The sequence below is a fragment of the Prionailurus bengalensis genome, chromosome B4, assembly GCF_016509475.1.
Source record: "Prionailurus bengalensis isolate Pbe53 chromosome B4, Fcat_Pben_1.1_paternal_pri, whole genome shotgun sequence".
Lineage (NCBI taxonomy): Eukaryota > Metazoa > Chordata > Mammalia > Carnivora > Felidae > Prionailurus > Prionailurus bengalensis.
In genome coordinates, this window is record NC_057358.1 from 133,014,890 (window position 1) to 133,042,700 (window position 27,811).

General features: G+C 56.1%; 1 protein-coding gene across 1 annotated transcript in view; it reads left to right on the forward strand.

Annotated features, from left to right (window-relative positions):
• CACNA1I (calcium voltage-gated channel subunit alpha1 I) overlaps nucleotides 1–27,811 on the forward strand; it is a 115,724-nt gene that overhangs the window by 25,413 nt on the left and 62,500 nt on the right. The window contains exons 3-5 of the mRNA XM_043562660.1: nucleotides 4,860–4,971; nucleotides 6,659–6,792; nucleotides 23,867–23,964. Coding sequence (XP_043418595.1) covers nucleotides 4,860–4,971; nucleotides 6,659–6,792; nucleotides 23,867–23,964 — 344 coding nt within the window. The remainder of the gene's footprint in view (nucleotides 1–4,859; nucleotides 4,972–6,658; nucleotides 6,793–23,866; nucleotides 23,965–27,811) is intronic.

Consider the following 27,811-nt stretch of genomic DNA (forward strand, 5'->3'; position numbering starts at 1 on the left):
CTGCAGGATGGAGGGTGGTGGTCACCATGGTAACCGTGCTGGCCTCTGGCTCTGGCTCCCAGAGAAGAGGCCGCCCAGAGGGGCCTGCTGGGGTATCGAGCGCTGCCCCTCCATCCGGTCCCTCTTCTCTCTGGGAAGTGGCAGGTTCGAGGAAGCCCCCAGCCCGGTGGCTTCCCCAGCGACCCTGTCCCTCCAGTTTTCAAGACAGCCGTTGGGTGGAGTTACGACTCTGGTCCTGCTTGATTTCTTACCGACAAGGGGGGGCCTTGAGACCATCAGCCTCCCCTTGCCAGCATCCCCCACCCCATTAGCTCCTCCTGGTGGGATAGTCATCCTTCCCGGCCACGCGAGGGTGGAATGTCATCCTTCCTGACTCCATGACCCAGACCCAGACCGGAGGAGACAATGTAGGCAAGAAGGAAAAAGCAAATATTCCACTGGGCCCATGCCAGTCGAGGGTCTCTCGTGTTCCAGGCTCTGTGCCTGGGGGCAGCAGAACACGGGGCTGAGAACATGGGGGGCGGGGTTAGTCGTCAGCAGGGGGCAGATTCAAATCCTGCCATAACAGCTGTGTGACCCTCAGTGCTTCGGTTTCCTTATCTGTAAAATGTGGATAACAGTAATACCTGCCGGTTTTAGGGAACTTTGCTGTGGGTCTGGGACAACCCTGCATTGCTAGGTCTAAACCCATTGATTTTTTTTTTTTTTAATGTTTAGTTTTGGGAGGGGGCGGGGAGGGGCAGAGACAGAGGGAGAGGCAGAATCCGAAGCAGTTCCAGGCTCTGAGCTGTCAGCACAGAGCCCGACGCGGGGCTCGAACCCACGAAGCGTGTGAGAACACGACCTGAGCTGACGTCGGACCCTCAACCGAATGAGCCACCCAGGCTTTGATTCTTCTTGAAAGGTTGTCAGCGAAGATTCAGCACTTGGGAGGCCAACACGGGTCCGAAGGGCTATGATAGTTCTCTTGTTCTCTCCCCGAGGGGACGGATACTAAATAGTCAGCACAGAGCATCAGCCGGGGATTTCAGTCCTCTGCTGGTGAGGTGGCTTTTCTCCCCGCAAAGCCAAAGAATGGCAGCCCCTGGGACCTGTTACCGGAGAGGCTGGCAAAGCGGGCTTTCACTGCTGCACAGCGCATGACAAGCTCTGGTCCCAGGTCCACAGCTACACAGGCTCTGCATTCCGCGGCATCTGGGCTCCCTGCCTCGTGTGCTTGCTGTCGGGTTTAAATGAGATAGTACGTGCTGTTTGATTGGAAAGCTCCTTGGCAAACAAACACTCCAGAGCACTTGGGAAACGTTTGCCGTTTTTACCATCATCACTGCTGCTAACCCGGGGCCTGGCACACAGCGGATACTCCGTATATGCTCATCAATTCACTGCTGGGCTGTTAGGCCCGGGGTTCCGAGGACCCCGGGAGGCACGGTCAGCAGAGCAGGGGGAACAGGATGGGAGCCAGGACACAAAGTGGGGGCTGGCTGGAGGTGGGGCTGAGTCTCACGCTGGGGCTGGGGTGGTGGTGGGGTGGTTCTACAGCCCCCAAGGACCCTGTGTTTTCTTCTCCCCCAGCTGGGTGGGTGTCTGGGAAGGTTTCGTCTGCCAGGGAAACTCGGTTGGGTCGCCGCTGGTCTGTTCCCCCGTCCCTGTTCCTCAAAGGTGCCCTTGGCTGCCCATCCGGGATCTGTGCTGAGCAGGTGCCACACGGGCAGAGCCTGGACATTTGGGGAAACATGGGGTTTTGACGTTTGTTTGAAATCCAGCCATGGCTCAGGGACCCCCGTGGGTGGGGAGTCTGTTGTCTGAGGGTCCCTTCTGCTCCTGCTCGCTGGGTTGCTAGGATGGCTCTCTGTCTCTCTGTTTCCCGTCTGCATGATGGGGGATTGGATTAGTTGCTTTTTGAGGGCCTTGATGGAGTTGTTCTGTGACAGAGGTTACCCTGACAGGAGTGAGGGTCTGGGCAATGAAGCAGACAAGGCGACAGGGTCCCCACTGCACGATCTCAGGTGCCAGGCAGGCGGCTTTGAGTTTGCTGTTCGAGGCAGTGGGAGCCATCGAAGACTCCCTGCCCTTGTGGAGCCAGCACTCAAGTCTTGGCCTGCCCTATTACCTAGAAATCCTCACCACCCTCTTGGGGCCTCTGTCCTCCTTCGAACTGTCCCAGAACCCCAGAGTCATGTGCTCTCAGAGCTCCCCACTGCTTGTGGCTAATGGTGGAAACATTAGGCATTGGGCCAGGTAGCCCGGAGACCTTGACTCCCTCTGACAATCTCCTTCCCCACGCTGCACGGTCTGGTTCCGCTTCAAGGAGGGCTGGTGCCTTTGATCCCTGAGCCAGTGGGGAGCATGTCACAACTGTGGGCACCAGTGCCAGCTCTGGCCTGACTTCTAAGCCTCCCGGGCTCCTGGAAAGAACCCAGACTCTGCCATCTGGGATTTCCCCGAGTGCCTCGGGGGGAGGGCCGAGACCGTCCACCTCTGAATGTCTGAAGCTGAGCCATCTAGAGGTGAAAGCCACTCCATCTGCCTCACCGAGGGACTCAGTACAGTGGGTAACAGCAGAAGCACCCCCACACAGGGGCTCTGGGCACCACTGAGTCAGGTCACTCGGGCTGCTTACTGGCCTGTTTCCCCATCTGCCCCCCAGCCCGGTGAGCTGTGTTGAGAGTCAGGGCCATGTCCCTAGGGACTTGGCACACGGCAGTTATGGTTACTGCCAAGTTCGTTACCGCGGTACAAGCTAGATCAGGGGGACAGGGAGCACTTCCGGAGAGGAGACTGAGCCACCACCTTGTGAATGGGGAAGGGTGCTTCAAGGGAAGTTTCAAGAAGAAGGGACAGATGGACGGGGCTGTGAAGGATGAGTAGGAGTTTGACCTGGTAGAGACAGTAGGAGGTGGATGCAAAGGGTATGCCTGGGGACAGCAAGAAGTTCAGCGCATGCCGAGGCCAATCGGAGAGAAAGGCAGAATTCACTGAGTTCACAGTGTAGGCAGCCTTGGATGTCAGGCTGAGGACGATGACGGAGCCAGGAGCCACGGAGGGTTTTGAATAGGGAAAGGCGTAATCAGAGCTGTGTTTCAGGCAGATTAACCCGGCAGTGGCAAAATGGTTTGGAGGCAAAGCAAAGCACGCTCGGGTTTTGTCTCTCAGCTCTGCTTCCAGCTGGTGACCTTGGGCAAATCACGTTCCCCTCCGCGGCTCCGCTTCCTCGTCTTGTCGGCGGGCCTGGCGATAGCGCTCAGAGAATTAAACGAGGTGACGCTCAAAGCGCTCTGATGGCGCTGGGCACACCGCGCTGGCCTGGTGATTTGCGTGGGGCAGATTGGAGGGGCAGAGGCCACAGCTGGAGGCTACCGGGGAGGCTGAGTCAGGGCCCAGGTGAGAGACAGTGAGCCTCATTTTCCTCCTCTGGAAAATGGGCCTGCTGACCCCCGTCGCTCAGGGCCCTGATGAGGAAGAGGGGGGGTGGGTTCCAGGCTTCCGGGAGATACCTGCTAAGTGCACTTTGAACTGGAAGCTGGCAGGGAGGGCAGAGGGAGCAGAGGAGGCAGCTGGAAGGAGAGAAAGCATGGCAGGAAAGGGGAAGAAAAAAACCAGGGGGATGAGGGATGTTCACTGGTAATTAGAACGCTTGAACTTCAAAAAGTTAATTAATGATGAAGCTGCTGCTGGAGCAGTGCTCAGGCTAGAAGGGGGCCCTAGCAGTGACTGCAATTAATTACAGGCTGTGGCGGGAGAGTGGCAGCGGGGTGGGGGGTGGGGGAGGAAGGAGCAGGGCTGGGCGAGGAGGGTCTGAAGGGGAGGTGGGAAGGCAGGCGGCATCCCAGGGTGAGCGAGACCCGGGGATGAGAGGGAGGCCGTTGCCAGGGAAACCAGGTCGTCTCCCATCAGGCAAGAGGTGTTCGCCCCCGCTGGGTGGGGTCTGGCCAGTGTGGCTACATCCAGCTTAGAGCAAGGGGCCAGGGTTTTCGTTCGGAGACATTCCAGAATCGCTGGATGTCAGAGCTGGCAGGGCCCACAGAGATTTAACTTATTCGTGTAACGGAGCTCCACCTAGATGCCCGTCACTGTTAGAGGTATGAATGCAAGACCCCTGTCCCCTTGGAATGGAGGTTCCAGCTGTGAATGGAGACAGCAAGCATGCCCACAAAACGACTTTGGGGGCCCTGCCCAAAGCTGGTGGCTGCAGAGTTTCTGCCCCCGGCCTGCCTGTGAAGGCTGAGCTCCACCCTCCTCGGTGCCGAGGCTGGGGAGGACCAACGCTCAGATATTCCAGAAACTGGTGATGAGTTCTAACCCCGCCCCTGGAAGAGGAGAGGACAGGACAGGGGTGTCCGGCCCATCTCAGCCACACTGGACAGGCCCTTTGGCCCCTCCAGTTCCAGGGCTAGTGGTAGATGTGGAGGAGCCATAGGTCAGGGGAGGGGACAGGTGGTCACAGGAGGGAGGCAATGACAGTCAGAGAGAGGTGGTTAGAGGTGGAGAGGCAGGGATAATCCAGAGATGGCCTGCCAGCTGGGCCCTTGTGGACTTCTCCTTTCCTGGTCCTGAGGCGGACGCTCAGGCTGGGGCAAGGAAGTCGGGGAGGGGTCTCTCAAGCAGTAGGGTTGGTAGGGGTCGAGTTCTTTGATGGGTCTGGCACCAGCAGCCGTGTCTGTTGTGAGGTATGCAGACTGGTCTTTGGTCTCCGAGGTCTTTAAAAAAGTGGGCATTGACCCACTCAGAGGAGGCATCTGGAGGGGGAATGGGGTGTATGCGAGCGTTTGTGGTGGGTGGGGGTATTAAGTTCCAGGGTGCATTCAGCCTTCCCGTGGCTACAGTCTTGCCGACCGTTTTTTCCTTGACTCGGTGTGTACATGGTTTGAATGTGTCAGCATGCTGGTGATCCTGCTGAACTGCGTGACACTTGGCATGTACCAGCCCTGCGACGACATGGACTGCCTGTCGGACCGCTGCAAGATCCTGCAGGTGAGGCCGGCCAGCCCTGCCTGGCTTGCTCTGCCCCGCCCCCCCCACGCGGCCCCGCCCCCACCAGCCATGCCCCGCCCACGCACCCCGCCCCTTCCCTGCCATGCCCCGCCCACCCGCCATACCCCACCCTGTCTGTCATGCTCAGTGGCCTGCCCTCCCTTAACTGGCTGTTTTCTTCATCACTCCCAACTGGTCTTACCCATGCCCCTTCTTGATCCTCTTTCCCCTCCGTCCCCTCCGTCCCCTACTCTACATTTTGGAGCCTCTGCCCTACTCTAGGCTCCCATCTTCCCCCATCTAGGTGCCTCCCCAAGCCTTCTCCTGCTCTTCCCCACCCCAGACTGACCATACTGTCCCATGCCAGTAGAGCACAAGTGGCCCTGACACATTGCTCCCCAGTGCTGTTGGGATAAAGGCCAAGTTCCATAACTCTCTCAGTGGCCCTCAGGAGCCGGCCTCCAGTGGCTCCCCTGTTTTCATCTCCGAGGGCCCGGGTGGGGGGCCTTATCTTTGGTACCTGCCATGACTCTATTCGGAACTTGTCTACCTGTAGTGCAGGGTGTTAGGGTTATACCATTTTACAGATGGGTCTGACCATCTGTCATCATTTGTAATCATCATCCCGTGGCCTCTCCCTGGGAAAGCCAGATTCCTCCTGGGAGGAATTCCTCCTGTGTTTCCACAGGACTCAGCAGTTTCGGAGCAGCCCAGGGTCTCAGAATGCCTTGGGGCACTTGTTAAGAATCCAGACCTGGCCCATCCCAAATCTGCAGATTCAGAATCTCTGGGGTGGATCTTGGGTCTGAGTGGGTGACAGGCTCCTCATGCAGCCTCAGGCCCCTGGGTGGGGTTACAAGGGGTTACAAGGGATGAGCCTCAGGCTGACTTCCCGACCAGGTGGTGAGTTCACTAAGGACCCCTTTCTATGTCGGTGACTCCCAGCCTACTTCCCAGCGCACAGTGAGTGGGCTCGTTTGTTGAAGTGAATTGACTACAGCCCTCATTGATCCTGGAAAGAGGAATTCTACCCAGACCGTGTCCTCAGGAAACATATACTCACCTGAGCCCACGCTGAGGGACACATTTGGGGGCTCCTTTCTGAACAGAGCAAGGAGCGCTGAAACCTCTCTGGAGGAAGGTGTCAAGTCTGTTTTGAGAAACCTCCTTCCCCGTGGGCTTTGGAGTCAGATTGATCTGAATGTCAGTTCTGGTTCTGCCACTTACCTTCCGCGTGACCTGGGGCAAGTCGCGGAACCTCCCTGAGTCGGTTTCCTCACCTGTAAGATGGGGCTCTCTGTGGGGTTGCTGTGAGAATTAGAAACGAGAATGAAAGTCAGCTGTCTAGCCCGGTGGTTGGCAGTTATTATTAGGGGGAGCCCTTTGCCCTGCCCTCCTCTGGGTCCCTTGTCAGTGTGCCTGACTTTAGGGAAAAAAGAGTGGGCTGTGTGACCTTGGGCAAGTTTATTCCCCTCTCTGGGCCTTTGTGGCCTCATGTGTGAAATGGCCCCATTGGGCCAGGACCTCTGAGGTTCTCTTCCTGCCCAAGAGGAGACGTGTCCAGGTCTCTTCCAGGCCTCTCGTGTCCATGCCTGGGTCCCCGCCTCATACTGTGGCTCCAACCCTGTGGTCCTGCTCCACAGCCTCATCCTGTCCCTTGCTTCTCGCCTTCCTCCTGCCCCTGCAGGTCTTTGATGACTTTATCTTCGTCTTCTTTGCCATGGAGATGGTGCTGAAAATGGTGGCCCTGGGCATTTTTGGCAAGAAGTGCTACCTTGGGGACACATGGAACCGACTGGACTTCTTCATTGTCATGGCAGGGTAGGTAGCGTACCTCAGACAGCTCTTCGCCTCCGGTGCACACCAGACATAATTGAAATATTCTGTGGGGCTTCTTGGTGACAGTAATGATGCCACATCATGTAGGGCCTTCCCGGACCCCTGGGGTGGGAGGAATGATGGCCCTTTGCCGGATGGCCTGGACAGACACTCCTTCCTCCCCTCTCTGGTAAGTTGTATGTCCTCGGCATCGTCAGCTGGTACTGGGTCTGTTTTACCGCTAACTGTATGACCTTGAGAAGGCTACTTAACCTCTCTAAGCCTCAGTTTCCTCATCTGTGAAGGAGAGACAATAATTACAGCGACAGCAAAGTGAGCGGGCCGATCAGCGTTAGCTATTATTTTTCTTACCCTAGATCGCTCAGCAACTCAGAGACAGAGCACAGACTCGGGAAATATGTGACTCCAAACCATGGTTGCTTCTGTCAGGACACAGGCCGTGGTCAGAGAGAAGCCAGGTTGCAGCTTAGCCCACTTGGGAGCATCTTGGACTCCGCTTTGGGCCTTGTTCCTGCTTTCTTGGGTCAGACCGGGCTGGTGGCTATTTGTGCATTCACCCAGCGGCCAGGGGTTGGATGAGCTCCTACTAAGTGTCAGCACCATCCTAGGTATGGGGTATGAAGGACAGCAAACACAGAATAGGCCTTGTCCTTCCCAACGACTGTCTGGGGAGAGGCATCCAACAGCCGTGCACTGGTCACACACACCGGGATAAGGCCCCTGGGAAGAGCGTTGGGGTTTTCTGAGAGCACCTCTGAGCCGTGTTGGGGGCTTGGGGGCTTCAGGACTTTCCTGAGGAGCCGACACACAAGAGCTGAAGGACAAACAGGTGTTAACCGTGCCCAGTAATGGGTCATAGAGCACAACTGAGAAGCGGGAGAGACAGGAGGAGGAGAGAAGGCTGGAGGCCTGTGCGTGCGTGTCAGTGGAGGTGACAGTGCGTGTATTCGTGTATGTGTGTGTGTCAGCGTGCATGCCTGCGTGCGGCTGTGTGAGATGCCATTGAGAAGGGGCAGGGAAGGAGGGCAGGCACATGGCCGAGATGGGAAGTCAGTGCCACCAAGAATATGCTAGGTGCCACAGGGATGCTCTGAGATGAAACGATTTGTCCACTAGTGTTTTAAAAAATGTTACGCATCGTCTAAACACCCTTCCCTGAGAACAGAATTCAAATGTCACAGCCACCCTGTCACTTATTTAGGTCTTGCTGGCAGCTCTGTGGGGCTCATATGGGTTCTCGTGGACCACGCCACCCCTCTGTCAAGAACTTCATTCTCCTCATTTTGGTCTGGCTGGAGGACCAGAATGCTTAAGGAGGTTTTTTTCTGAAAGACAAGGTGTTTGGACAGCATCATTTTTCAGTCTTGCCTGTCCAAACATAGGTTCCTTTGATCTTCCTGTGTGAAGGATAGTTTTTGTCTGTTCTGGAGTCCTAATTTCTCTCCCCAGAGCCCTGCATGTGGTCCACTCAAATCCACAAGCTAGTATTGCAGGTGAGTCTAGTTCAAGTCTATTTCTTTTTCCCGGCTTTCCCCTGCCGGAAGCTTATAGGGTGTTCTCCTTACCTTCAGAATTCAGACAGTCCACTAGGGCAAGTCTAGGTGTAGGATTGCTCCCTGCAGGGCCTTCTAGAACTGGTATTTTCCTTCCAGTCCGAAAAAAAATTTCTTTTAGGGGTGTCTGAGTGGTCAGTGGGTTGAGGGTCTGACTTCGGCTCAGGTCATGATCTCATGGTTCTTGAGTTCCAGCCCTGCATCGGGCTCTGTGCTGACAGCTCGGAGCCTGGAGCCTGCTTCAGATTCTGTGTCTCCTTCTCTCTCTGCCCCTCCCCTGCACTCTGTCTCTTTCTCTCTCTCTGTCTCAAAAATAAATACACATTAAAAAAATTTAAAAAAGAAAAGAAAAGGGGCGCCTGGGTGGCTCAGTCGGTTGAGCGTCCGATTTCGGTTCCAGTCATGATCTCGCAGTCTGTGAGTTCAAGCCCCACGTTGGGCTCTGTGCTGATGGCTCAGAGCCTGGAGCCTGCTTTGATTCTGTGTCTCCCTCTCTCTCTGACCCTCCCCCGTTAATGTTCTGTCTCTCTCTGTCTCAAAAATAAATAAACAGTAAAAAAAAAAAATTAAAAAGAAAAAGAAAAAAATTTCTTTTATTGTTTCTTTGGTTATTGCCCATTCTTCTCTGCAGCCTCCTGGATTTCCCATTAACTGGATATTTCCCCACTCTATCTTCTCTGCATTCTCTCCCCTTTCTCTCGAAGATTTCCTCTGTACTAGAAGAGAATTCCTTGACTTGTCTTCTGAATCACTAACGGTGTCCTTTCCTCCAGTTACTGCCCCGTCTGGAATTGTTCCTTTCCTCTGCATCTTGTTAATTCCCAAGATCATTTCTCGTTTTGGGTTTCTCATTTTTCAGAGCAGCTGAGACCTGTTCTTGTTTTATGGATGCCATAGTCACTCGACTCTCCTTATGGATATTAATTAGGCTTCTTAACAGTCCTTTCCTGATCGTGAAGTCAAAGTGTAATTTCCAAAGAGTTAAACAAAAAATGACTCGCACACAAATCTTAAAAGGCACGTGATTGGGGCGCCTGGGTGGCGCAGTCGGTTAAGCGTCCGACTTCAGCCAGGTCACGATCTCGTGGTCCGTGAGTTCGAGCCCCGCGTCAGGCTCTGGGCTGATGGCTCGGAGCCTGGAGCCTGTTTCCGATTCTGTGTCTCCCTCTCTCTCTGTCCCTCCCCCGTTCATGCTTTGTCTCTCTCTGTCCCAAAAAAACAAAACAAAACAAAAAAAAACCAGAAAAGGCACGTGATTGACTCATCTCATTAATGAGGAACCAGTAGGATGGTAATCGGCAGAATTAGGAAAATAGGCATTGGAGAGAGAAGGTGGGGATAAGAGAATTAGGTCAGAAGCAAAGCTGGTTAACAGGCTACAGGGTCATAAAGCCATAACTTTGGGGGTTATCCTTTCTAATGCACAGAAATCACTTACGAAAATCTGCAGGTTAACATGTAATTTCACAACAGCAAGACCTTTAGTTAACAGTAAATAGTGACTCAAACAAAGGTATCTTCCCCTGGATCATGAAATAATCCTTAGATGGGTCTGTTAAGTAACGCTCCAAAATGACATTGTGAGAAATATTGCCCTCCCGCTGCCTTATTTCCAAGTTTTAGGACAATTTTTCTTTTCTTTAAAAAAATTTTTTTCCCAATGTTTATTTATTTTTGAGAGACAGAGCGTGAGCGGGAGAGGGGCAGAGAGAGGGGGAGACACAGAATCCGAAGCAGGCTCCAGGCTCCAAGCGGTCAGCACAGAGCCCGATGCGGGGCTCGAACTCACGAACCGTGAGATCATGACCTGAGCCGAAGTCGGACACTTAACTGACGGAGCCACCCAGGCGCCCCAGGACAGTTTTTCTTGACTCGTGTTTCGGGGAAGTCCTTTGTTTTGCTGGTTCCGTTCACTGCCAACTATGAGCACCCCCACCCTGCCCTTTTGACTCGAAGAGTCTCTGTTGCCTACCGCTTCCCCCGTCTGCTCATATTTATAAATTAAGACAACGAAGGTCGAGCACAGTGAGGAGCGCCAAGGTCTGTTTGGTATCTTCTCGTGATCCTTGGGTGAGGTTCACAGGCCAGCCCCCTCCTGGGGGCAAGGGACAGCGGTGCGCATGTGCAGTCCCATAGGGCCCCGTGCCTGGTTTCATGCTCTGTTCTCACCGTTTTGAAATCCTCAACAAGTTCCGAATGAGGCCCTGCATTTACATTTAGCACTGGGACCCACAAATTATGTAGCTGGTCCTGGCTCGGGGGCAGGTTCAATGGGAGACTTCTTTGCTAGGGTCATGAACACATTCAGGTGACTCAGACCTGTCTTATTCTCGAGGTCCTCCTTGTCCTTTGTGCCTAGGGATGGTGTGGGTGCAGAGGGCAGGATGGGAAGCCACGACCTGAGGCTCCAGAGCCCAGCCCCCCAGCCCCAGCCCCAGCCCAGCCTGGGGCTATAAATGTTCTGTTTCCCAAGTAACAAGCCTGACATCCCAAAGACTTTTTCTTCCTTCCTGCTCCTCCCCTTCCCCAAATTACTGCCTCCTTTTTCAAGCTGTGGAGGAGACAGAATCCACGCTGGAAGGTTCCTTGGAGGTCAGAGCCTTCATCTCCATATCCAATCAGCCTCTGCTTGCATGCTGCCGCCGTGGGGAACTCACATGGCAGCCGATCCCAAATAGCGATCTAGCACGCCTGATGTGCTAGAAAATTCTTTCTTTCCCTGAACTGAATTTGTCTTCCTGTAGCTCCCATCTGATGAGAACATTCATTCACTTATTCCTTTACAGAAATTAGCATTTATTGAGCACCTACTGTATGCCAGGCCTTGTGCTGGGCAGTGGGGGCCACGAGATGAACGAGATATGCCATTGTGATCTCATGGTTTAGAAAACAGATATAAACCCAAGAATGCAATATAAATCCTAAATTGGGATCGATGCTGCTGCAAAGAAGTGTAGAGAACCATGCGGTCATGGAGCAGGGACCTGATTTACGCAGGGGTCAGCGTATGCCTTCCTGAAGAAGAGAGGCCTGGGCAGTGAGTAAGAGCTGAACATGGGGCGCCTGGGTGGCGCAGTCGGTTGAGCGTCTGACTTCAGCCAGGTCACAATCTCGCGGTCCGGGAGTTCGAGCCCTGCGTCGGGCTCTGGGCTGATGGCTCGGAGCCTGGAGCCTGTTTCCGATTCTGTGTCTCCCTCTCTCTCTGCCCCTCCCCTGTTCATGCTCTGTCTCTCTCTGTCCCAAAAATAAATAAACGTTGAAAAAAAATTAAAAAAAAAGAGCTGAACAGGCGGAGGATGGGGGAAGGGTATCTTGGGTAGAGGGAACAGCATGCAGAGGGCCTCGGGCTGTTGGGGAAGGGGCGTGAGGGGGGATGTTGGAGCCTAGGGCTCCTGGGGGGGAGGTGGGTGCTGGAAGATGAGGGCAGAGAGGGGGGCAGGGGCCCGATCGCACAGGGGTCCCAGAGCCTGCGGGCAGGGGCATCTCTGTCATGACAGTCCTGCAGAATTTGGAAGGCAGCTCCTTTCCCCCTCGAGTCTCACTTTCCTTCATGTGAAATGTGCCCAACACCTGCCACCATTTGTCAAAGAACAGGTGAGGCAGCTTCACCTGCTGGCATCATACCAGGCTGTCGTGGTGCCCGGGGGTGGGGGTGGGGGAGCAGGTCCTCAACCTCCCAGCGATGACTCATGGGGCGGAGAGAATGGGCTGCCCTTGTCCCAGTGCCATGTGGTGACCCGTTGAGCGGCTGTGCTCCCTGCCACCCCCTGGTTGTGTTCACTTTCCGAGCCAGGTCTCTCTCACCCGGGAACTAAAAACAGGTTTTTGTTTTTGTTTTTTTAAGTTTGTTTATTTGTTTATTTTGAGAGAGAGCACGCGCGCGTGTGCACGAGAGCAGGGGAGGGGCACAGAGAAAGAGAGAGAACCCCAAGCGATGGTGCAGAGCCGGAGGCAGGGCTCGTTGCCCCCACTGCGAGATCATGACCTGAGCCGAAGTCAAGAGTCGGACGCTCAACCAACTGAACCACCCGGGCACCCCACAGTTGACCTTTTTTTAACCCAAGTACCAAACTTTGCATTTATTGCTATTACTTTTATCTTGCAATGATCTCTTGGAGTCCTGATTCGGTTGCTCCTTATATTTGCTTCCTGTGCTTGGTCAGCCCTGGGCAGCGGGGTCCTGTAGCACCTCGCTGGAGACTCTTTCAGCGTGAGAAACCTCCAGTAACCATTGGATAAAGTTTAACCCTCCTCACCGTCTTATTTAAACTACGCTCTTCTGCTTCTGTCCATTAGGAGGTCGTGAAATATTCAATGGCGTTTTGTTGAACTTGAGAGATCGTCTATCTCCCTTGGTGTATTATGCTGGTAATTTTGCCTCCTCCCCTGACATGAGTGGCCACTGCCAGCTGTGGGGAAGGGCCTGAGCACTTCTGTTAAAGGCTTCCCCGAGAATTCTGATGATGATTCTCTTAGGTGAAGCAGGGCCAGAGGACTGGGCCACAGCGACCTCTCTGAGGCTGAGCCAGAGCCTTGCCAAGGGCACGGCTGGGTGGCTGATGTGGGCCCCGCCTTGCATGAGTGCAGGGAACAGGAGCCGCCTTGAGCCTGAAAGCCCTTGAAAGCTTCTAACTATGACGGCCTCTCTCCCAGAGAGAGCCTCGGTGTGGAAAATGGAGCCGCTAAGGGATGAGGAGGAACGCACCAGGAAGGGGCGACCTCCCCACTCCTCAGACACGTGCACAGCCTTGCGCCCCTTCTCAGTGTTCCTCAAAATTCAAGGGGCAACAGGATCTCTGGGAGTACATGTTAAAATGCAGATTCCTGCGGGACGCCTGGGTGGCTCAGTCGCTTAAGCCTCCAGCTTCAGCTCCGGTCACGATCTCGCAGTCCATGAGTTTGAGCCCCGTGTCGGGTTCTGTGCTGACAGCTCAGAGCCTGGAGCCCGCTTCGGATTCTGTGCCTCCCTCTCTCTCTGCCCCTCCCCCGCTCATGCTCTGTCTTTCTCTCTCTAAAATATATAAACATTAAAAAAATTCACATTCCTGGGCCTCACCCTGGGGATCCAGACCCAGGAATATGGGGGGCCTAGGAATTCGCATTTTGGCTAAATGCCCAGGTGGCCCTGAGGCAGGTGCTCTCGTTATGTGACCCTCAAGATGCTCTTGATTGGACACCCTCCAGGTGGAGAGGACAGTTCCCAGTTCTGGGAGCCATAGGAAGGGGAAGAAGCACAAGAGAGCCAGGATCTGAAATAATTCTCATGACAAGTAGACGTACTTCATGAACAGGACCATGAGGACTCCCCCTCAGAATTTCTGTCATCAGTAAAAACACCAACACAAATAGCAATAATGTCAGTCATTCAGCACCTCAGCCAGGGAGTGAGGAGAGGCTGGCTCGGAGTCTATCATACCCTGGGAACCTCTTCTCTTGAGTGAGTGAGCACAGCACGGGGAACAGCTTCCCCACCCTGACTTTTACGGGCCCTTGGGAAACAAAACGTCAATAAGAATTGTTCCTCAACCCCGGACTAGAGCTTTCTAAAAAGAGCAGGCAGGCGCGTCCCCTCTGCAGTTGCTCGCTGAGAGTTCCTTTTGTCCAAAGTGCCTGTCGGTGGTTCTGTAGAAAGCAAAGGGAATGGAATCCTTCTAGACTTCATCCAGGGGTGTGAGAAAAAATAAAAGCATCTGCTGTTTGCTGAGTACTCACTGGGGGCCCAAGCTGTGCATGATCTGGTTTACTCTTCACACTAGCTCTCTGAGCAGCAGAGTGTGGTCAGTTCCATTTCGCAGATGAGGCACGGTAACAGGGAGTGACCTCCTCAAGGTCGCAAGCTGGTAAGGGGAAGAGCCAGGAGGTGAACCCAGGGAGCTTGGCTCCACGGGCTGGGATTGAGTCCTGGCTCTGCGTGGCTTGCCGGGATGCATTTGACTGCACGTAGCAGAAAAGTCGACCAGCCGTGGCTTGAGCAAGTCCTGGGGTGTTTTTTCCAACGTGACACGAAGTTCTGAGGTCGGTGGGTGCTGATGGCGGCTCTGTGATGTGGGGGCTGACGTCCGTGATTTTCCGGGCCTTTCTTTCATGGGCGCAAGGCAGCTGCTGAGGCTGTGAACCTCGTGTCTGCGCTGAAGGAGGGAAGGGTGAAGGGAGACAAGGCTATGTCGGCCACGCCTGTCCACTTGGATCAGGAAGATAACATTTTCTTCCCTAGATCTTTCCCCCGTGCAGGCATGCTTGATCAGAACCGGGTCTCGTGGCCATCCTTCGCTGCGGGGGAAGCTAGGAAAATAGAAAACATCGCTGAATTTGGCTCAGGCAACCAAGAATTGTTCCCTGGGGCCGGGCAGGATTGGAAGAAGAGAGAAAGCACATTATGTGGGCAACTTTCAGAGCATACCGCATTCCTCAACTAGGGCCCGAGTTTCTTTGTTTGCTCTTGGCTCTAAAGTCAAATACCAACCCCATGCAAGCTGTGCAGAGGCCTGTCCCCGCTAGCAGATCGGGCTGTGGTTATGGGTGTCAGAATGTCATCATTGTGTCTGTTCCCTCCTCCATGACTCTATGCGCATCATCTGTGAGTCAGGGAAGCAGTCCATGTGTCGGCAGGGCCAGGGCACATCTTTACATCCTGATTTATCCTGGGCTCTACAGGTCTGTCTGCTCCCAGCACTGGGTGCTCTGAGGGCAAGGCTGAGGCTGACTCATCATCGCGGAGTCCCCAGAGCCTGGCTCTGGGCCAGCGTGGAGGGGGAGTCTCCATGACATGTTTGTTTGGAATCTGTCGTGCCCAGGCACCGTGGAGCTGGGGGCGAGGGTATCCGGGGCCACTTTTGTGAAGCTGAACTGGCGTCGGGTAGGCGTGGATCTGAGAAGATTCCAGTGGGAACCTCGGGGTGGATGGTTTTCTTATTTGCTTGTGGAGTAGAGTGGACGAGAGCCATGATCACCACGCAGGTTCGTTTCCATGGAAACAGGATGCTACATGCTATGAGGGGTGAGGGGTAGAGAGATTCTCTGGCTACCGGCTGACAAGCCAGACGCCAGTCAGTCATGAATCAGGAAGGGTTCTGTCAGTTATATGGGGCAGGAACCTGCCGATCCTGGTTTAAGGGAGTTTATCATTTCCTTTACTCAAAGCCCAGGGGTCTCTGGCTTCAGGGCCCATTTGATCCAGAATCCTGGAAGATGTCACTAGACAGTGTGTCCTCCCATCCTACGGCTCTGCTCGTTATTCTGTGCCGACATATATCCCGGCAGCCTTCCTCCTGGGTTGCGGGTGGCAGAGGTCAGCCCAGGGCTCACAGCCTACTCTCTTGGGAGTCACTGGAAAGACCCCTGCCCTTTCACAGCCACTCCCCAATGAGTGCGGAACGTAGCTTCCGTGGCTTGGATTGGCTGGCGTGGGTCATGTGCTCATCCCTGAGCCAATCATTGCGGCCGGAACGGGGCTGTGCTCTGATTGGCCAGACCTAGGTCTGGGCGTACCCCTGGCGTGAATGCGAGTTTAGGGTCTTCCGTGGCGTGTGGCCCGAGGTTGGAGAGGTTAGATGTGCAAAATGCGGGGCCTGTTACCGTAAGAGCAGAGGAGAGCAGAGAAGGGAGACGGGCAGGAGCAGAAATCGGCACTGGTCACTAATTTTCCAGAACTAATATTTACTGACGGTGCTGTGCTCTCTTACATCCTCACAATCCCGAGAAATTGATGATGGTGGTTAGGGGCGTGGTGGTGGTGGTGAACCCCCGGTTGCAGATATGGGCGTGGAGGTTCAGAGAGATCAGCAGCCTGTCCCACGTCACACAGCTTACATGGGCCAGATCTGGCATGTGCTCACCTACGGCCGGCCCCAGAACCCACGCTGACTCACAGCATGAGGAGTTTTACGTTTTCAGAGGCCAAAATATTCCAGTTGGTCCGCCCCTGGGGACCTGGACAACGTCACCAGCCCTCAGAAGGCCGCCGGGTGAGTCCTCTGAGAGGGACATGTACCCCCCAAACTCTGGTAGAGCCCAGTGTCTCTTCCCAGCAGCCGTGTCCACCTGTCACGGTGCCCAGACAGGTGTAGCTGTGCTAAATTTCATGAAGCAGACGTCATGAGGCGTATTTGGGACCTATACTTAAACGTGATGTGTTATTGTTTATCTGAACTTCAAATCGACTGAGAATCCTGTGTTTATCTGACACCTTCACCCAGAGATGAAGTCACTGGAGTGTTGTCACCTGAGTGGAGCCTTGTCAAGCGAAGACCTGGGGTCTCCTGCTGCTGCAGTCCCCAGAGTTGCCCTGAATCCCACCCTCCTGGGGTGTCTCTGCAGCCTTTCCTCTGACTTTGTGGCCCCAGATCTTTCCTTTTGTTCTGAACTCGGCCCGAGTTGGTTTCAGAGCATCAGTTTCTTTTTTTTTTTTTTTTTTAATTTTTTTTCAACGTTTATTTATTTTTGGGACAGAGAGAGACAGAGCATGAACGGGGGAGGGGCAGAGAGAGAGGGAGACATAGAATCGGAAACAGGCTCCAGGCTCTGAGCCATCAGCCCAGAGCCCGACGCGGGGTTCGAACTCCCGGACCGCGAGATCGTGACCTGGCTGAAGTCGGACGCTTAACCGACTGCGCCACCCAGGCGCCCCAGAGCATCAGTTTCTTTAACAGTCAAATGGGCTTAATAACCCCTGTACTTCTGGTTCCATAGGATGTGTGTGAGGATTTATGGGTGACGGTGACCCATAAATCAGAAAGTGCTGGTCAAGGTCAAGGGCTAATGTTATCGCTCCTCAATTCCCTCTTTCCGGTATCTCCTCCCTCCCTGCCTCCGCTGAACACCTACTATGTGCTAGGTGGTGGGGTTGTGGCGTAGGCCGGCCGTCGAGTTACCCACTAGTACAAGCCTGAATCATCACAGAGCTGCCTCCTGACAGATGAGCTGCCATTTCCGGCATCTCAGTTTCCTTCCCATTAGCTACATCCTAAATTACATTTTAAGAAAGCCCCCGTGGGTCCCTTCCAAAGATTGAGGAAACACCCTATTTTTATCAGCGGCACACAGAAACCATCTTCTGGGAGGGGTTATTTCCTGGAAAGACATTACGTCTCAGTCATTTCATGTTGCTTCTTGTCAGCTCCAAGCCTTTTTTTTTTTTCTTTTTTTTCTTTTTTCTGATCTTGTCCCTCAAGTTATTCGTTTGACAAGCTGGTATAGAGAGCCCGCCTCTAAGCCGGGCCCTGGGCTGGACACTGGGGACGCAGCTGGGACTCCGATCCAGCCCCTGCCCCGAGGAACAGGGACACATCAGAGCGCACCTCAGAGCCAGAGGTGCCCTGACTGACGCAGGGTGGGACGCAAGGCGGGCGAGCCCAATTCTGCCCAGGGGTGGGATCTGGAAGGCACGGGAAGGTGCACCAGGTAGAAAGACTGGCAAACGCCTGGCAAGAGCAATGTTGCACTCTGGGAACACGCGATGTTCAGGTGTTCCTGGAATGCAGGCCACGTGGTGGACGGCGCTGGGGTCCTGCCAAAGCTTCCGGAGGCCCGTGCTGCCCGGGCTTTCTCAGGCAGGAGGTGGGATTCAGGGGGTGCGGTTTGAGCAGGCACATGCGATTCGTGGGCAAGCGCGAGCTGAGGCAGCACATGAGGCTGTGATATAATAGCGGCTGACTCTTCTTTGACTCCTACGTGGGCCAGGCCCTGTTCTCAGCACCGAATCCGCGTAGGAACCCATTTCCTGCTCCTCACGGCCCTGGGAGGTCGGTTCAGTGACTTGCCCAGGGTCACACGGTATGCTAGCGGCAGAGCTGGGGACGGGATCCAGGCTCCGCGCTTTAACCACTGGGTAAGCCTGCCCACAGGGATGCTGGCCCTATTCCATGTCCTGCCATGTGTGTTGTGCTCACCGGCCGCCTGACCAGCTGAGGAGGGTGTCGCGAGCCAGAAGGCGGCTGGCCTGATGCCTGCTGAGCCGGAGGGTAGGCCGGGCAGGGCTTCCGGATCCCCTGCCCTCTGGCTGTGTGAGCTGGGTTCTTTGGGAGCCTCAGCTGATGGGCCATAATGGGCCATAATCCCCCCACGAGAAGGTATGTGAAGTGCCCCACACGTGTGAATGCTGAGGAAAACCTTGTCAATCAGCCAGGACGCTGAGTTCCCAGTGACAGAAACCCAAGGCAAACGGGGCCCAAGCCCCAAAGGGAGTGTATTGGCTGACAGAACCGGAAAAAGCAGAGGGCAGATCTGGGATTCAGATCGAGAGAGTGCTCGAACCATATGGTCAGGATCCTGCCTCTCTCCAGCTCTGGACTCAGCCGCCTTTTGTGTTGGTATTCTGAGGCCACCACGGAGGCAAGATGGCCGTTAGGGCCTTAGGGTTTCCAGGCGGCGGCTTAGCCAAGGAGAGCCCTCTTCCCTATAGTCCCAGCTCAAGGGCTGGCCTGCCGCCCATCGCCCACCTGGGGTCACATGCCCATCCCGAACTGATCACAGTGGCTGGGGGCGGGGCGGGGGGGAGGGGGAGATCCTGTGCAGTGGTTGACCAGGCCGGAGGCTCTGGGCCTCTCTTGGGAGGCAGGGGATCCGGGAGTGGGGGAGGGAGGGCGCCTCAGCAGGAATAAGTAAGGGTGTGCCAGCCCGCTCTGGCATGGCCACCCCTGAGCCCCTCTCCTCAAGGACAGCCCTGGAACTGGGTTCAGCTACTCCCCTCCTGGGGTGATGTCAGGACAAAAGTGTTCGCTTTAAAGCTAAATTACTTACCTAATTAGGCGCTTGGGAGCTGGCAGGAGGTAGTGGGGGTTTTTGTTGATTTTTTTTTTTTTTTTAGACTTTTAGCACCGAAGCTGCGTGATAAAGTAACTGTGTAATTAGAAATTAATTTCTCACTCTCGTAAGTGATGTCTTACTTGGGGCCCGAAGGAAGTCAGCCCAATGGCTATTCACCCATAGAGCGACCCCTCTTCACCTTCTTTTTTGGGGGGGGGTCCCCCACAGCTGTCATCCAGGGTGGGAGGCGGTAGCTTCTTCTGTCACAGGTGGTGCTCATGCTAAGTAGATCCCTGAGTGCCTACTGGGTGCTGTGTGGGGCTGGTGCGGGGGTGCGTCTGAGGGGGGGTGCGTGGCCAGCATTCAACCTGTCTGTGGGAATGCTGCAGTGCCCCTCCCCCGCCTCCCTGCTGTCTCGGGTCCCGTTCTGAGGCCCGCTCCACAGTCTCTCAGGGGGTCCCGATTGTGGCCCCATTCTCCACAGCAGTAGCCGGCTCACCAACAGCCCCTCATTGGCTTTTCTCAGTTTCCACTCCCTCGACACACTCCCCGGGATCACCTCCTGAGTTCTTGGCTCAGGATCTGCTTCCGGGGAACCCATGTTAGGCAGGAGATGTGAACAGACTGTGGAGTAAGCCAGAGCAGACGGGGTGAATTCAGCCTTTGGTGCAGGGAAGGGCTGAGCAGAGGCTCCGTGGAGGAGACGGTCTTGAAGGGAGGCTGAGAGCAAGGGGAAGGGGCACCGAGCAAAGGAAAGGGGGGCAAGAATGGCGTGTATTTGGGGAGCTTGATGGGCCGCAGATGTGCAGAGGAGGAGCAGGGGTTGGGGGAGGGGAAGGCCAGACCGGAGGGCCTTGTAGGCCTTGGTCAGGGGCTTAGACTTTGTTCTGATGTCAGTGGGGAGCCATGGAGGGTTTAAGTTGGGGAGGGACACGGGTAGATTTGAGTTTTAGGAAGTTTTGGCTGACTGAAGAAGGAGTGTGGGAGGAAGAAGCAGGAGACAGAACAGTCAGGAGGCTGCTCAAGCTGTCAGGAGAAAGGGATGGTGATGGGACTAGGGCAGGGGTCAGGGAGCTGTGAGCAGACTGTCCCGAGTTGGGGCACAGCGTTACTGTCAGGACAGCACAGTTCCCAGGGCATAGAATTAAACCCACAGTTCTACCCTTGCAACTCTGCGCATCTCTCCCCATCCTTGTCCGGTGTCCCCCTTTCTATCCTCTTTCTCTCAAAGAAGAGTGAGAACTATTAGATTCTTCACTGTGCACCTACTATGTGTTCTTTATCACTGGATGCGTTTATACCCTGTCTTGTTTCCCAGACGGGGGATGCAGGTGCAATATTACACCCCCCAGGTAGATATATAGAAGAGAGAGTTAGAATCTCAGAGAAATGTTTAGGCAATTGGATTTCCCGGAAGGATCCACCGTACCAAGATCTCTCCTGCTGCCAAGGACTCAGTAACTCGTCACCTTTCCCCTTTCGACTTGACTGCCAGGAAGCTCAGAGCTACGATCCTAACACTAAATTCTCTAAGAAATTTCTCATGGGAGCTTTTCAGTGGAGACTGAAGGCTGCAAGTTGAGGTCTCCGGGGAGTTTTTGCAGTAGGCTGCAGAAGGTGAGATGTGTTCCCACACTGAAGGCCTGGAGGGTCAGGTCGGGTCAGGGGCGAAGGGGAGGGGCTGGGCCTGCCAGGCAGTGGCTGCTTCAGTCCACCTCAGAGATGGGCGTGAGTCTCATCAGCTTCCCATGAGCGGGTTGGCATCGGAGAGGTGCTCAGACCCTAAAGCTTCTGACTCTGGGTAATCGTGGGCCTTGGAAACACTCAGTTACATCCCGCGCCTCGCTCGCAACCCAGGGGCCAGTCCCCTCCTTGTTTTAGAGAAACGCAAAGGGGAGGCGAACCTGATTTCTCACCATGGGGCTTATTCATCTGTATCTGTAGATATTTCCCATCCTCGCCCTGGCCTGTTGCCTGTCCCCTGTCCCCTGTCGGGGGTGGGGGGTGGGGGCAGGCCACGGTGGGCCTGCCTCACTTAATTAAGAGTCAGTAGTTCCTGGCATAGGTTCTGCCTGGGGGGACACGGAACCAGGACAGCGGGGCAAGGTGTGGAATCCTGGTCCAGGGGAGGGTGAGGCAGGGTGCGGTGGGATCCAAGTAAAGGGGGGGCTCGAACGGGTTAACGCAGGTGAGGAACGAGAACTGCCTGGCAAGCGGCAGGCCCTCAAAAACCATGTGTTTTCTTTGTCTAGCCACCCCTCTACGAGGCATGTATTTGTTTTTATTGCGAGACTTCATGGGGATGGGGACAAATCCTGGGCTGTCACCTGCCAGAGCTCAGCAGGTGTGCCCTGGGGCTCCCAAAACAAAGGATCCCGAGGGGGCTCAATCTGGCAGAGGCTGGGATCCCCCACCCCAGCACACCCCAGCAAAGCATAAACTGAGCTCTGGGGGTCTCGCTCTCCCCAGGGCCTGGTGCTGCCCCCCCCCCCCCCTTGGCAGGATGGAGGGAGCCAGGGCGGAAGGAAGAGGGCTGGTGGTGGTGGGGCACAGGGCGTGGGGGGGGGGGGTGGCTGGAGCTGGGCGGCGGGGGGGGGGGCTCTCCTAGGCCTGGGGTGTGAGGGTGCGTGTGCGCCCGTGCCAGTGTGAGCGCCTGTTTGTGTGCTGTGTGTGCCGCCCCCACGGTGCCTCCGTCACACGCGTCTCCCTGGCTGCCTGGAGAGCTCTTTCTACAAAATATGAAAATGACAGTTGGCTCACCCACACACGGAATCCTCTTGTAGCTCCGCTCCCTCGGCCTCCTTCTCACATCACCCTCTCTCCTCATCCGCTGCCCCTGGGCCACCCTCAACCTGCAGCTCCCTCTCTGCCAGGCTGTCGCTCCTGGCACCCCTCTTTCCTCCCCCTCCCCCTCCCCCTCCTCCCCCTCCTCCTCCTCCCACTTCTGCCTCTTCCCCTCCCCCTCCTCCCCTCCTCCACCTCCTCCTCCCTTCCTTGGGGACCCCAGGTCGTCTCCAGTTCTAGTTCTCTGTCACTTTTTTGTCACGCCCCCTCTCCGAAACTGGGCTCTGGCGGGAGTGTGTGTGGATCAGGGTGTCCGAGGAGTGAGTGTGTGTGTGTGTGTGTGTGTGTGTGTGTGCGCGCGCCGACGGTTGTGTGCAGGTGTGTGTGGCTCTGCGTGAGAGAGAGCCAGCATGGGAGCCAGAGCCTGTGCCCCAGAAAGCTGGGGGATGGATGGAGGCATTTCAGGCAAAGAAGCTTTCACTCAATTATTCTTCAAGCAGCGGGAGGGGGCGGCGGCTCCACAACAATTGGACAGGTTTGCACTGACGGCGGTGACAGGTGGAGCCGGCCGCAGTGCTGGAGGGAGCCCCGGGGTGGATGATGGGGGGGAGGGGGGACGGGGAGGAAGGGTCTGGTGAGCTGGACACCTGGGGTCAGGCCGAGGCCGTAGGCCCCAGGAGCCTGTCTTTCACTGGAGAAAAGTGGGGGCAGGTAGCAACTGAGCGGGTAGGATCTGGTGGAAGTCAGGAGACCGCAGAGGGGACCTCAGAGATCTGCCTTCTGTGGAGATCTGGGAAGACTTCCTGGAGGAGGCCGACTGTCTCTAAGGAGCTTCAGGGCTGGTCGAGTGTAGAGAGGGAGGGCAGGGCCGTCTGATGAGGTCCTGAAGGAGAGAACTCAGGCAGTGGCCAGGGCCCTAGTGTCATCCTTGCTGCCTTTGAGTCTCTCCCTGGTGCGAGTGGGTACTCCCGAGGGTTGGGGCCAGGTCTTGTGAGTCACTTGGGTCTGTGGTGCCTAGACTGGCTTGGTTCATCGTGGACTCGGGTGTGGAAAAACTTCCAGGACTCCAGGGGCATCTGCCCGGAACCTTGAAGCGTGAGTAAGGTTTCGGTGGACAGAGAGGCGAGAGGTAGCATTCCAGGCAGAAGGGACAATGGGTGCCAAGGCCTGGACTGGGGCACGCAGTGAGCCTTGAAGCTGGAGCCTGGGTGCCTTGCGGGGAGCATGCCCAGGAGAGAGTGAGCTTTCCCTGCAAGCGAAGTACAGCGTGCCTGTCACATCCCAGGAGATGTGGCCTGTGACACCTGGCCTGGTGTGAGCCCGCAGTTGGGCTCAGAGGCCAGGAGAACAGAGAGGGAGGGGGGCAGGTGTGGCCTGAGCCTGGCTTGAGCCTCTGCCCAGGTGCTGGGTGACGTGGGACATGTGACGTCACCTCTCTCCAGCTCCTCTCCTCATCTGTAAATCTGGGCATCTGACCCAGGCTTGCTGGGGGCCTGAGGGCCAAGGGAGATATAAAGCAAGATATAAGCTCTAGGCCTCTGCCCATAGTGTGGGTTTCCGGTCACCACCTGGGGTCAGCCGGGGGTCTCCCAGCTCCTTGGTTCTCCTCTGCTGACCTTCCTTGTTTCAGATTAGAGGCTGCTGGGAAAGCAGGGGCAAGAGGCACCTGGCACAGGGCTGGGCCCTCAGTGGGGACCCAAGTTCTCCGCTCTTCCATTCACTCTGCCCTCCACCGCATCCATGGCACCCCCAGGACAGTCGGAGGCAGAGACAGCCGGTTCCACTTAGGAGGAGACAGTCCAGGCCACACAGCTGACTGGGGCATAGCCAGGATTCTGAGCCCTTTCCTTATGTCTCCCTTCCAGGCAGCTGCGGGCACGGGTGGGTGTGCATGGGTGGCTAGATGGCCGTGGAATAGTCCATGGCCCTGAGTGTCCCTCCTGCTCCATCCCTCACTCTCCCCCCTTTCTCTGCAGGATGGTCGAGTACTCTCTGGACCTCCAGAACATCAACCTGTCGGCCATCCGCACCGTGCGTGTCCTGAGGCCCCTCAAAGCCATCAACCGTGTGCCCAGTGAGTTGGTCCCCCCTCCCCGCTCCCCATCAGCCACTCCTGCACTAAGAAAAGACTCACCTGCACCTTCCGGTGCCTGTGCTGGGTACAGGGGTCCTTCAGCGACTGGACAGATGTGGGTCCTCCTCCCACCAGGCTCATGGGCCAGTATTTGGGCCTGAAGATGCTGGAGAGTGGTCCTGACACCTCTGAGGCCCAAAAGAACTCAGATTGCAGCATTCTGGGGAGTCTGGCTTTTTAGGGACAAGGTTCCTCATGGGGGGGGGGGTGGCTATCAAGGTGGACACATGTGTGAAAAGAAGCTGCTTAGTTTGAGAGTATCGGGCAGCATTTCAGTGAGGAGGGGATCCCAGCTCGTGCTGATTTAGAACTCAAGCCCCATCACCCCCCACCGCGTGTCTGCTGACCCACGCGAGGACCCAGCCCTCCATCCATCTGTCTGCCTGCCTAGTGCCGGAAGGTTATGTTATAACAACAAGCCCCGACATCTACCCAGATTCATAGTTTTCAAAGCTTTTCATCTCCATGATTTCTCTTGAGCCTTATAATCTGTCTGTGAGGGAGGTGGGCCATTCACAGGAAAACAGAGATAAAGAGACCAAGACTTGGAGACACGAGGTAACTTGCTCAAGAGGCCTCCTGACTCCCTGAACTGTGTTCTTTCTGCTACCCTGAGTTAGGAATAGGATGGGGGATGGGGAAGGAGAGGGGGAGGGGAGTACCTGGCCTGCATGGGGTTTCAGCCGTCAGGGAAGGACAGGGACTTTTATGAGACCTGCCTACCTCCTGTGTGGTATTTGACATACGGATGCCTAACTCAGAGCCTCTCAACTCGCCGTGTAAGGCTCAGAGCGGCTTGCATGGTGTCACCGCAATTCAGTGGCAGGACAGGGTTCTGCATGGAGTTCTGTCCGTCCTGAGCCCAACTCTTTCCTTGGTTCTATCCAAACGCTTGCTTCTCTTCCTTGTCTGAGCCTCAGTTTCCCCATCTGCAGAAGAGGGGAGGGCCCCTAGCACCTCTTCCTCCTCCACGGTCAGAGTGGTCCTTACTCCCCCAATTCTCAACCCTGGGGCCTTGGGGCTTTGTCACCTGCCCTATCCAGCCGACCTCTCCCCAGACAGGCTGGGGCTGGCCTGATTGTCGGCAGGCCTGGTAGCGCAGGGGAGGCCATGCTCCAGGGTATTTGTGGAGCAAGGTGGCCAGGAGGGTGGCCAGACTATGGCTTTGTTCTGAGACGGGCAGGCCGGCTCCGGTTGGGCAAAGTCCGAAGGGAGCCTGGGGGCTCTTGGCGTCTCAAGGTCGCACATACAGGGTCATCTCCCCACACATATGTTGACCTGCTGGGAAATCCCAGGGGGCCCTGAGGGCTACCACAAAGGTCCTGAGGGAGGGGTTGGGAGGCAGGGGCGGGGGTAGGGGTGAGTGATGAGAACCAAAGCTATCGGCGACGGGGGGAGGAGCGGTTCAGTGGTACCACGTCGGTCGCTTCCCCCTGCCCTGGGAGACTCTTGGGGGCAGGGGAGGGACATCCGGCGAGGTCACCCTAAGCGCCAGCTTCTCTCAACCCCTTCCACCCCCACCAATCCTGCGAGGCTCCTAGTTCAAAGCCATCTTTAGCCCATTTAGCAGATGAGGAAAATGAGGTCCAGAGAGGGCCGTGACCAGTCCAAGGTCACACGGCAGGGAACTTGGAGCCCGAGTTTCTAACGGGCACACCTTCTGCAGTGTGTGTTCCTCTCCCTCATGTCCCACCCCCTTCTCCGAGGAAGCTGGCCGCAAGGCGGACTTCATTCACAGGGCGCCCGCAGCGACCCCTGGTGTGTTCGAGTCGCTCGGTAGATATGTATGAAGTGGACACACTGGGCGAGGGTGGGATCTGACGGCCCCGGAACAGCGATGTGACGGGACATTTGAGAAGAGAAGGTTTACGAGAGGAGGGGACAGGATGCGGGTCTCCAAGGGGGAGTTTCTGTACATCCGGGTGTGCATGCACGTGGGTATGAGGGTCTCTGTGACCACAGGCGACCACGTGTGTGCACGTGTGTGTGCGCACGTGAGGTGGGTGGCGCCTGTGTCTCTCCCTGGGCCCCCTTCCTCCCTCTCTCACTGCCCCGAGTGAGGAGCTCATTAGGCGGCTCCTGGCTGTGGAGGTCACTTCTGGGTCCCCAGCACCAGCCTGCCTGGTTCTCTGGAGAAGGACGGCGATGGGCCCCTTGCTCCCGGAGACTCCAGTTTTGGAGGCTGCGTGGCCTGGAGCACCCAGAGAGGAGTTCGGCCTCTTCCCGTGGGGCCTCCTGCCTGCTAACGGGCGAGACTGGGAGGCCCGGGCCCCGTCGATGGGGAATGTGTTTCCTGCTCAGAGCTGACTGCGCCTCGCAGCTGGCAAAGAATGGCTCAGACCCCGGCGTGGGGGAGCGTTGGGGGCACAGACCCTCCGGGATCCAAACCATACCCGATGCGTCCGTCCCCTCCCCCCACTTAGAAACCACCCTGCGCTCCCCTGGGAAAGAGACCTTAAGATGAATTCACACTGATGAGGAATTTAATTAACAGGAGCCTCAGGCTGTTAGAGCGGGGTTGGGTGGTTCATCCCTTCCTTTACAGGAGGGACAGCTTTGCCCTCTGCCCCGAGTCGCCAGCGAACGGGTGGCATGGGGGGGGGGTGGCACAGGTTCTTACAAGTGCCTTCTAGAGAGATTCGGTTGCTTGCCTCCTTTTTCTCTAGATGTTGCCCTGAAACATTCCAAGTCCTCCTCTTTGTCTTTAGAGTTTCTTCGGCCCCCGGGGGCGCCCTCTTTTCAACCATGGCCTGTGGCTTTCAGCTTGGCCACTAGGTGGCAGCCTAGGGAGTTGGCGCTAGTGAAATTATGGGCTATTAATTGCAAAACCGTGGAGAGCGGGGTGGCTACTTGCAATTTAAAAAGGACAGCAACGGCTGCAAAAGCCTCCGCATGATCCGCCAGGAGGACTTAGTTGGGTTGTCAGGGAATGCAAGTGCTGGTTGTTGGCTCTGCTGGGAGCCTGCTGTGTGACCTGGGAAGTGTCCGTCCCCCCTCCCCCGCCCCCCCCTCGTGTCTCTGGACCTCAGTTTCTCTACTCTTGCACAAAGCAAGAGGAGGGACTGGATTAATGTGTAGTTCTTGACTTTGCCCAGGACGGATGGGGCACCTGGGAGTCATGGTGCTCTTGACAAACCTTGGCCCTCCACCTGGCCCCACAGGTCTGGGTCCAGGCCGGTGCTCTGCCTTTGATGGCTAAAGGGAAGCGGGGCATGGAGGAGAAGGTTGGGGAGGGAGGGAGGGAGAGAGGAAAGCACCAGATTGCGAGTCAGGAGGCTGGGTTCTGGTTCCTTGCTGTGGCCTTCATAAATCACTATCCTTTTCTGGGCCTTGGCAAGATGGGGCTGGATCATCTCTAAAAGTGCGCCATCCGGGCAATCAGGCAACTCCAGGCCTCGCTCCGGGCCTCACTCCTCACTCGGCCTGCACACCCCTTAGGCCTGCACACCCCTTAAGCATGTTGTGGTGCCTCCCAAAGCCCATTGGCCATGCCATGCCATTTAAATATGAAAAGTGCCCTTTTTTCTCCAGTAAGAAACCAGCCTAGTCACTGCTAGGCCCTGAGCCCACTGAGTCTGAGTTGCTGGCCCACATCTAGAGTCGACCAGCCTGCGCCTCAGCCCCGGCTGTGGAGAGGGGTGCGAGGGAGGCCGGGAGGCTTGTGGGAAGCTGCTGGGGACACTGAGCCTGGCCTGGGCCACTGCCCACCCTCAGAGCTCACCCAGCTCACAGTCCCGGGTTCAGCAATAACCCACCCCTGTGCAGGGGCCTCTGGGCTGGGCCTGGG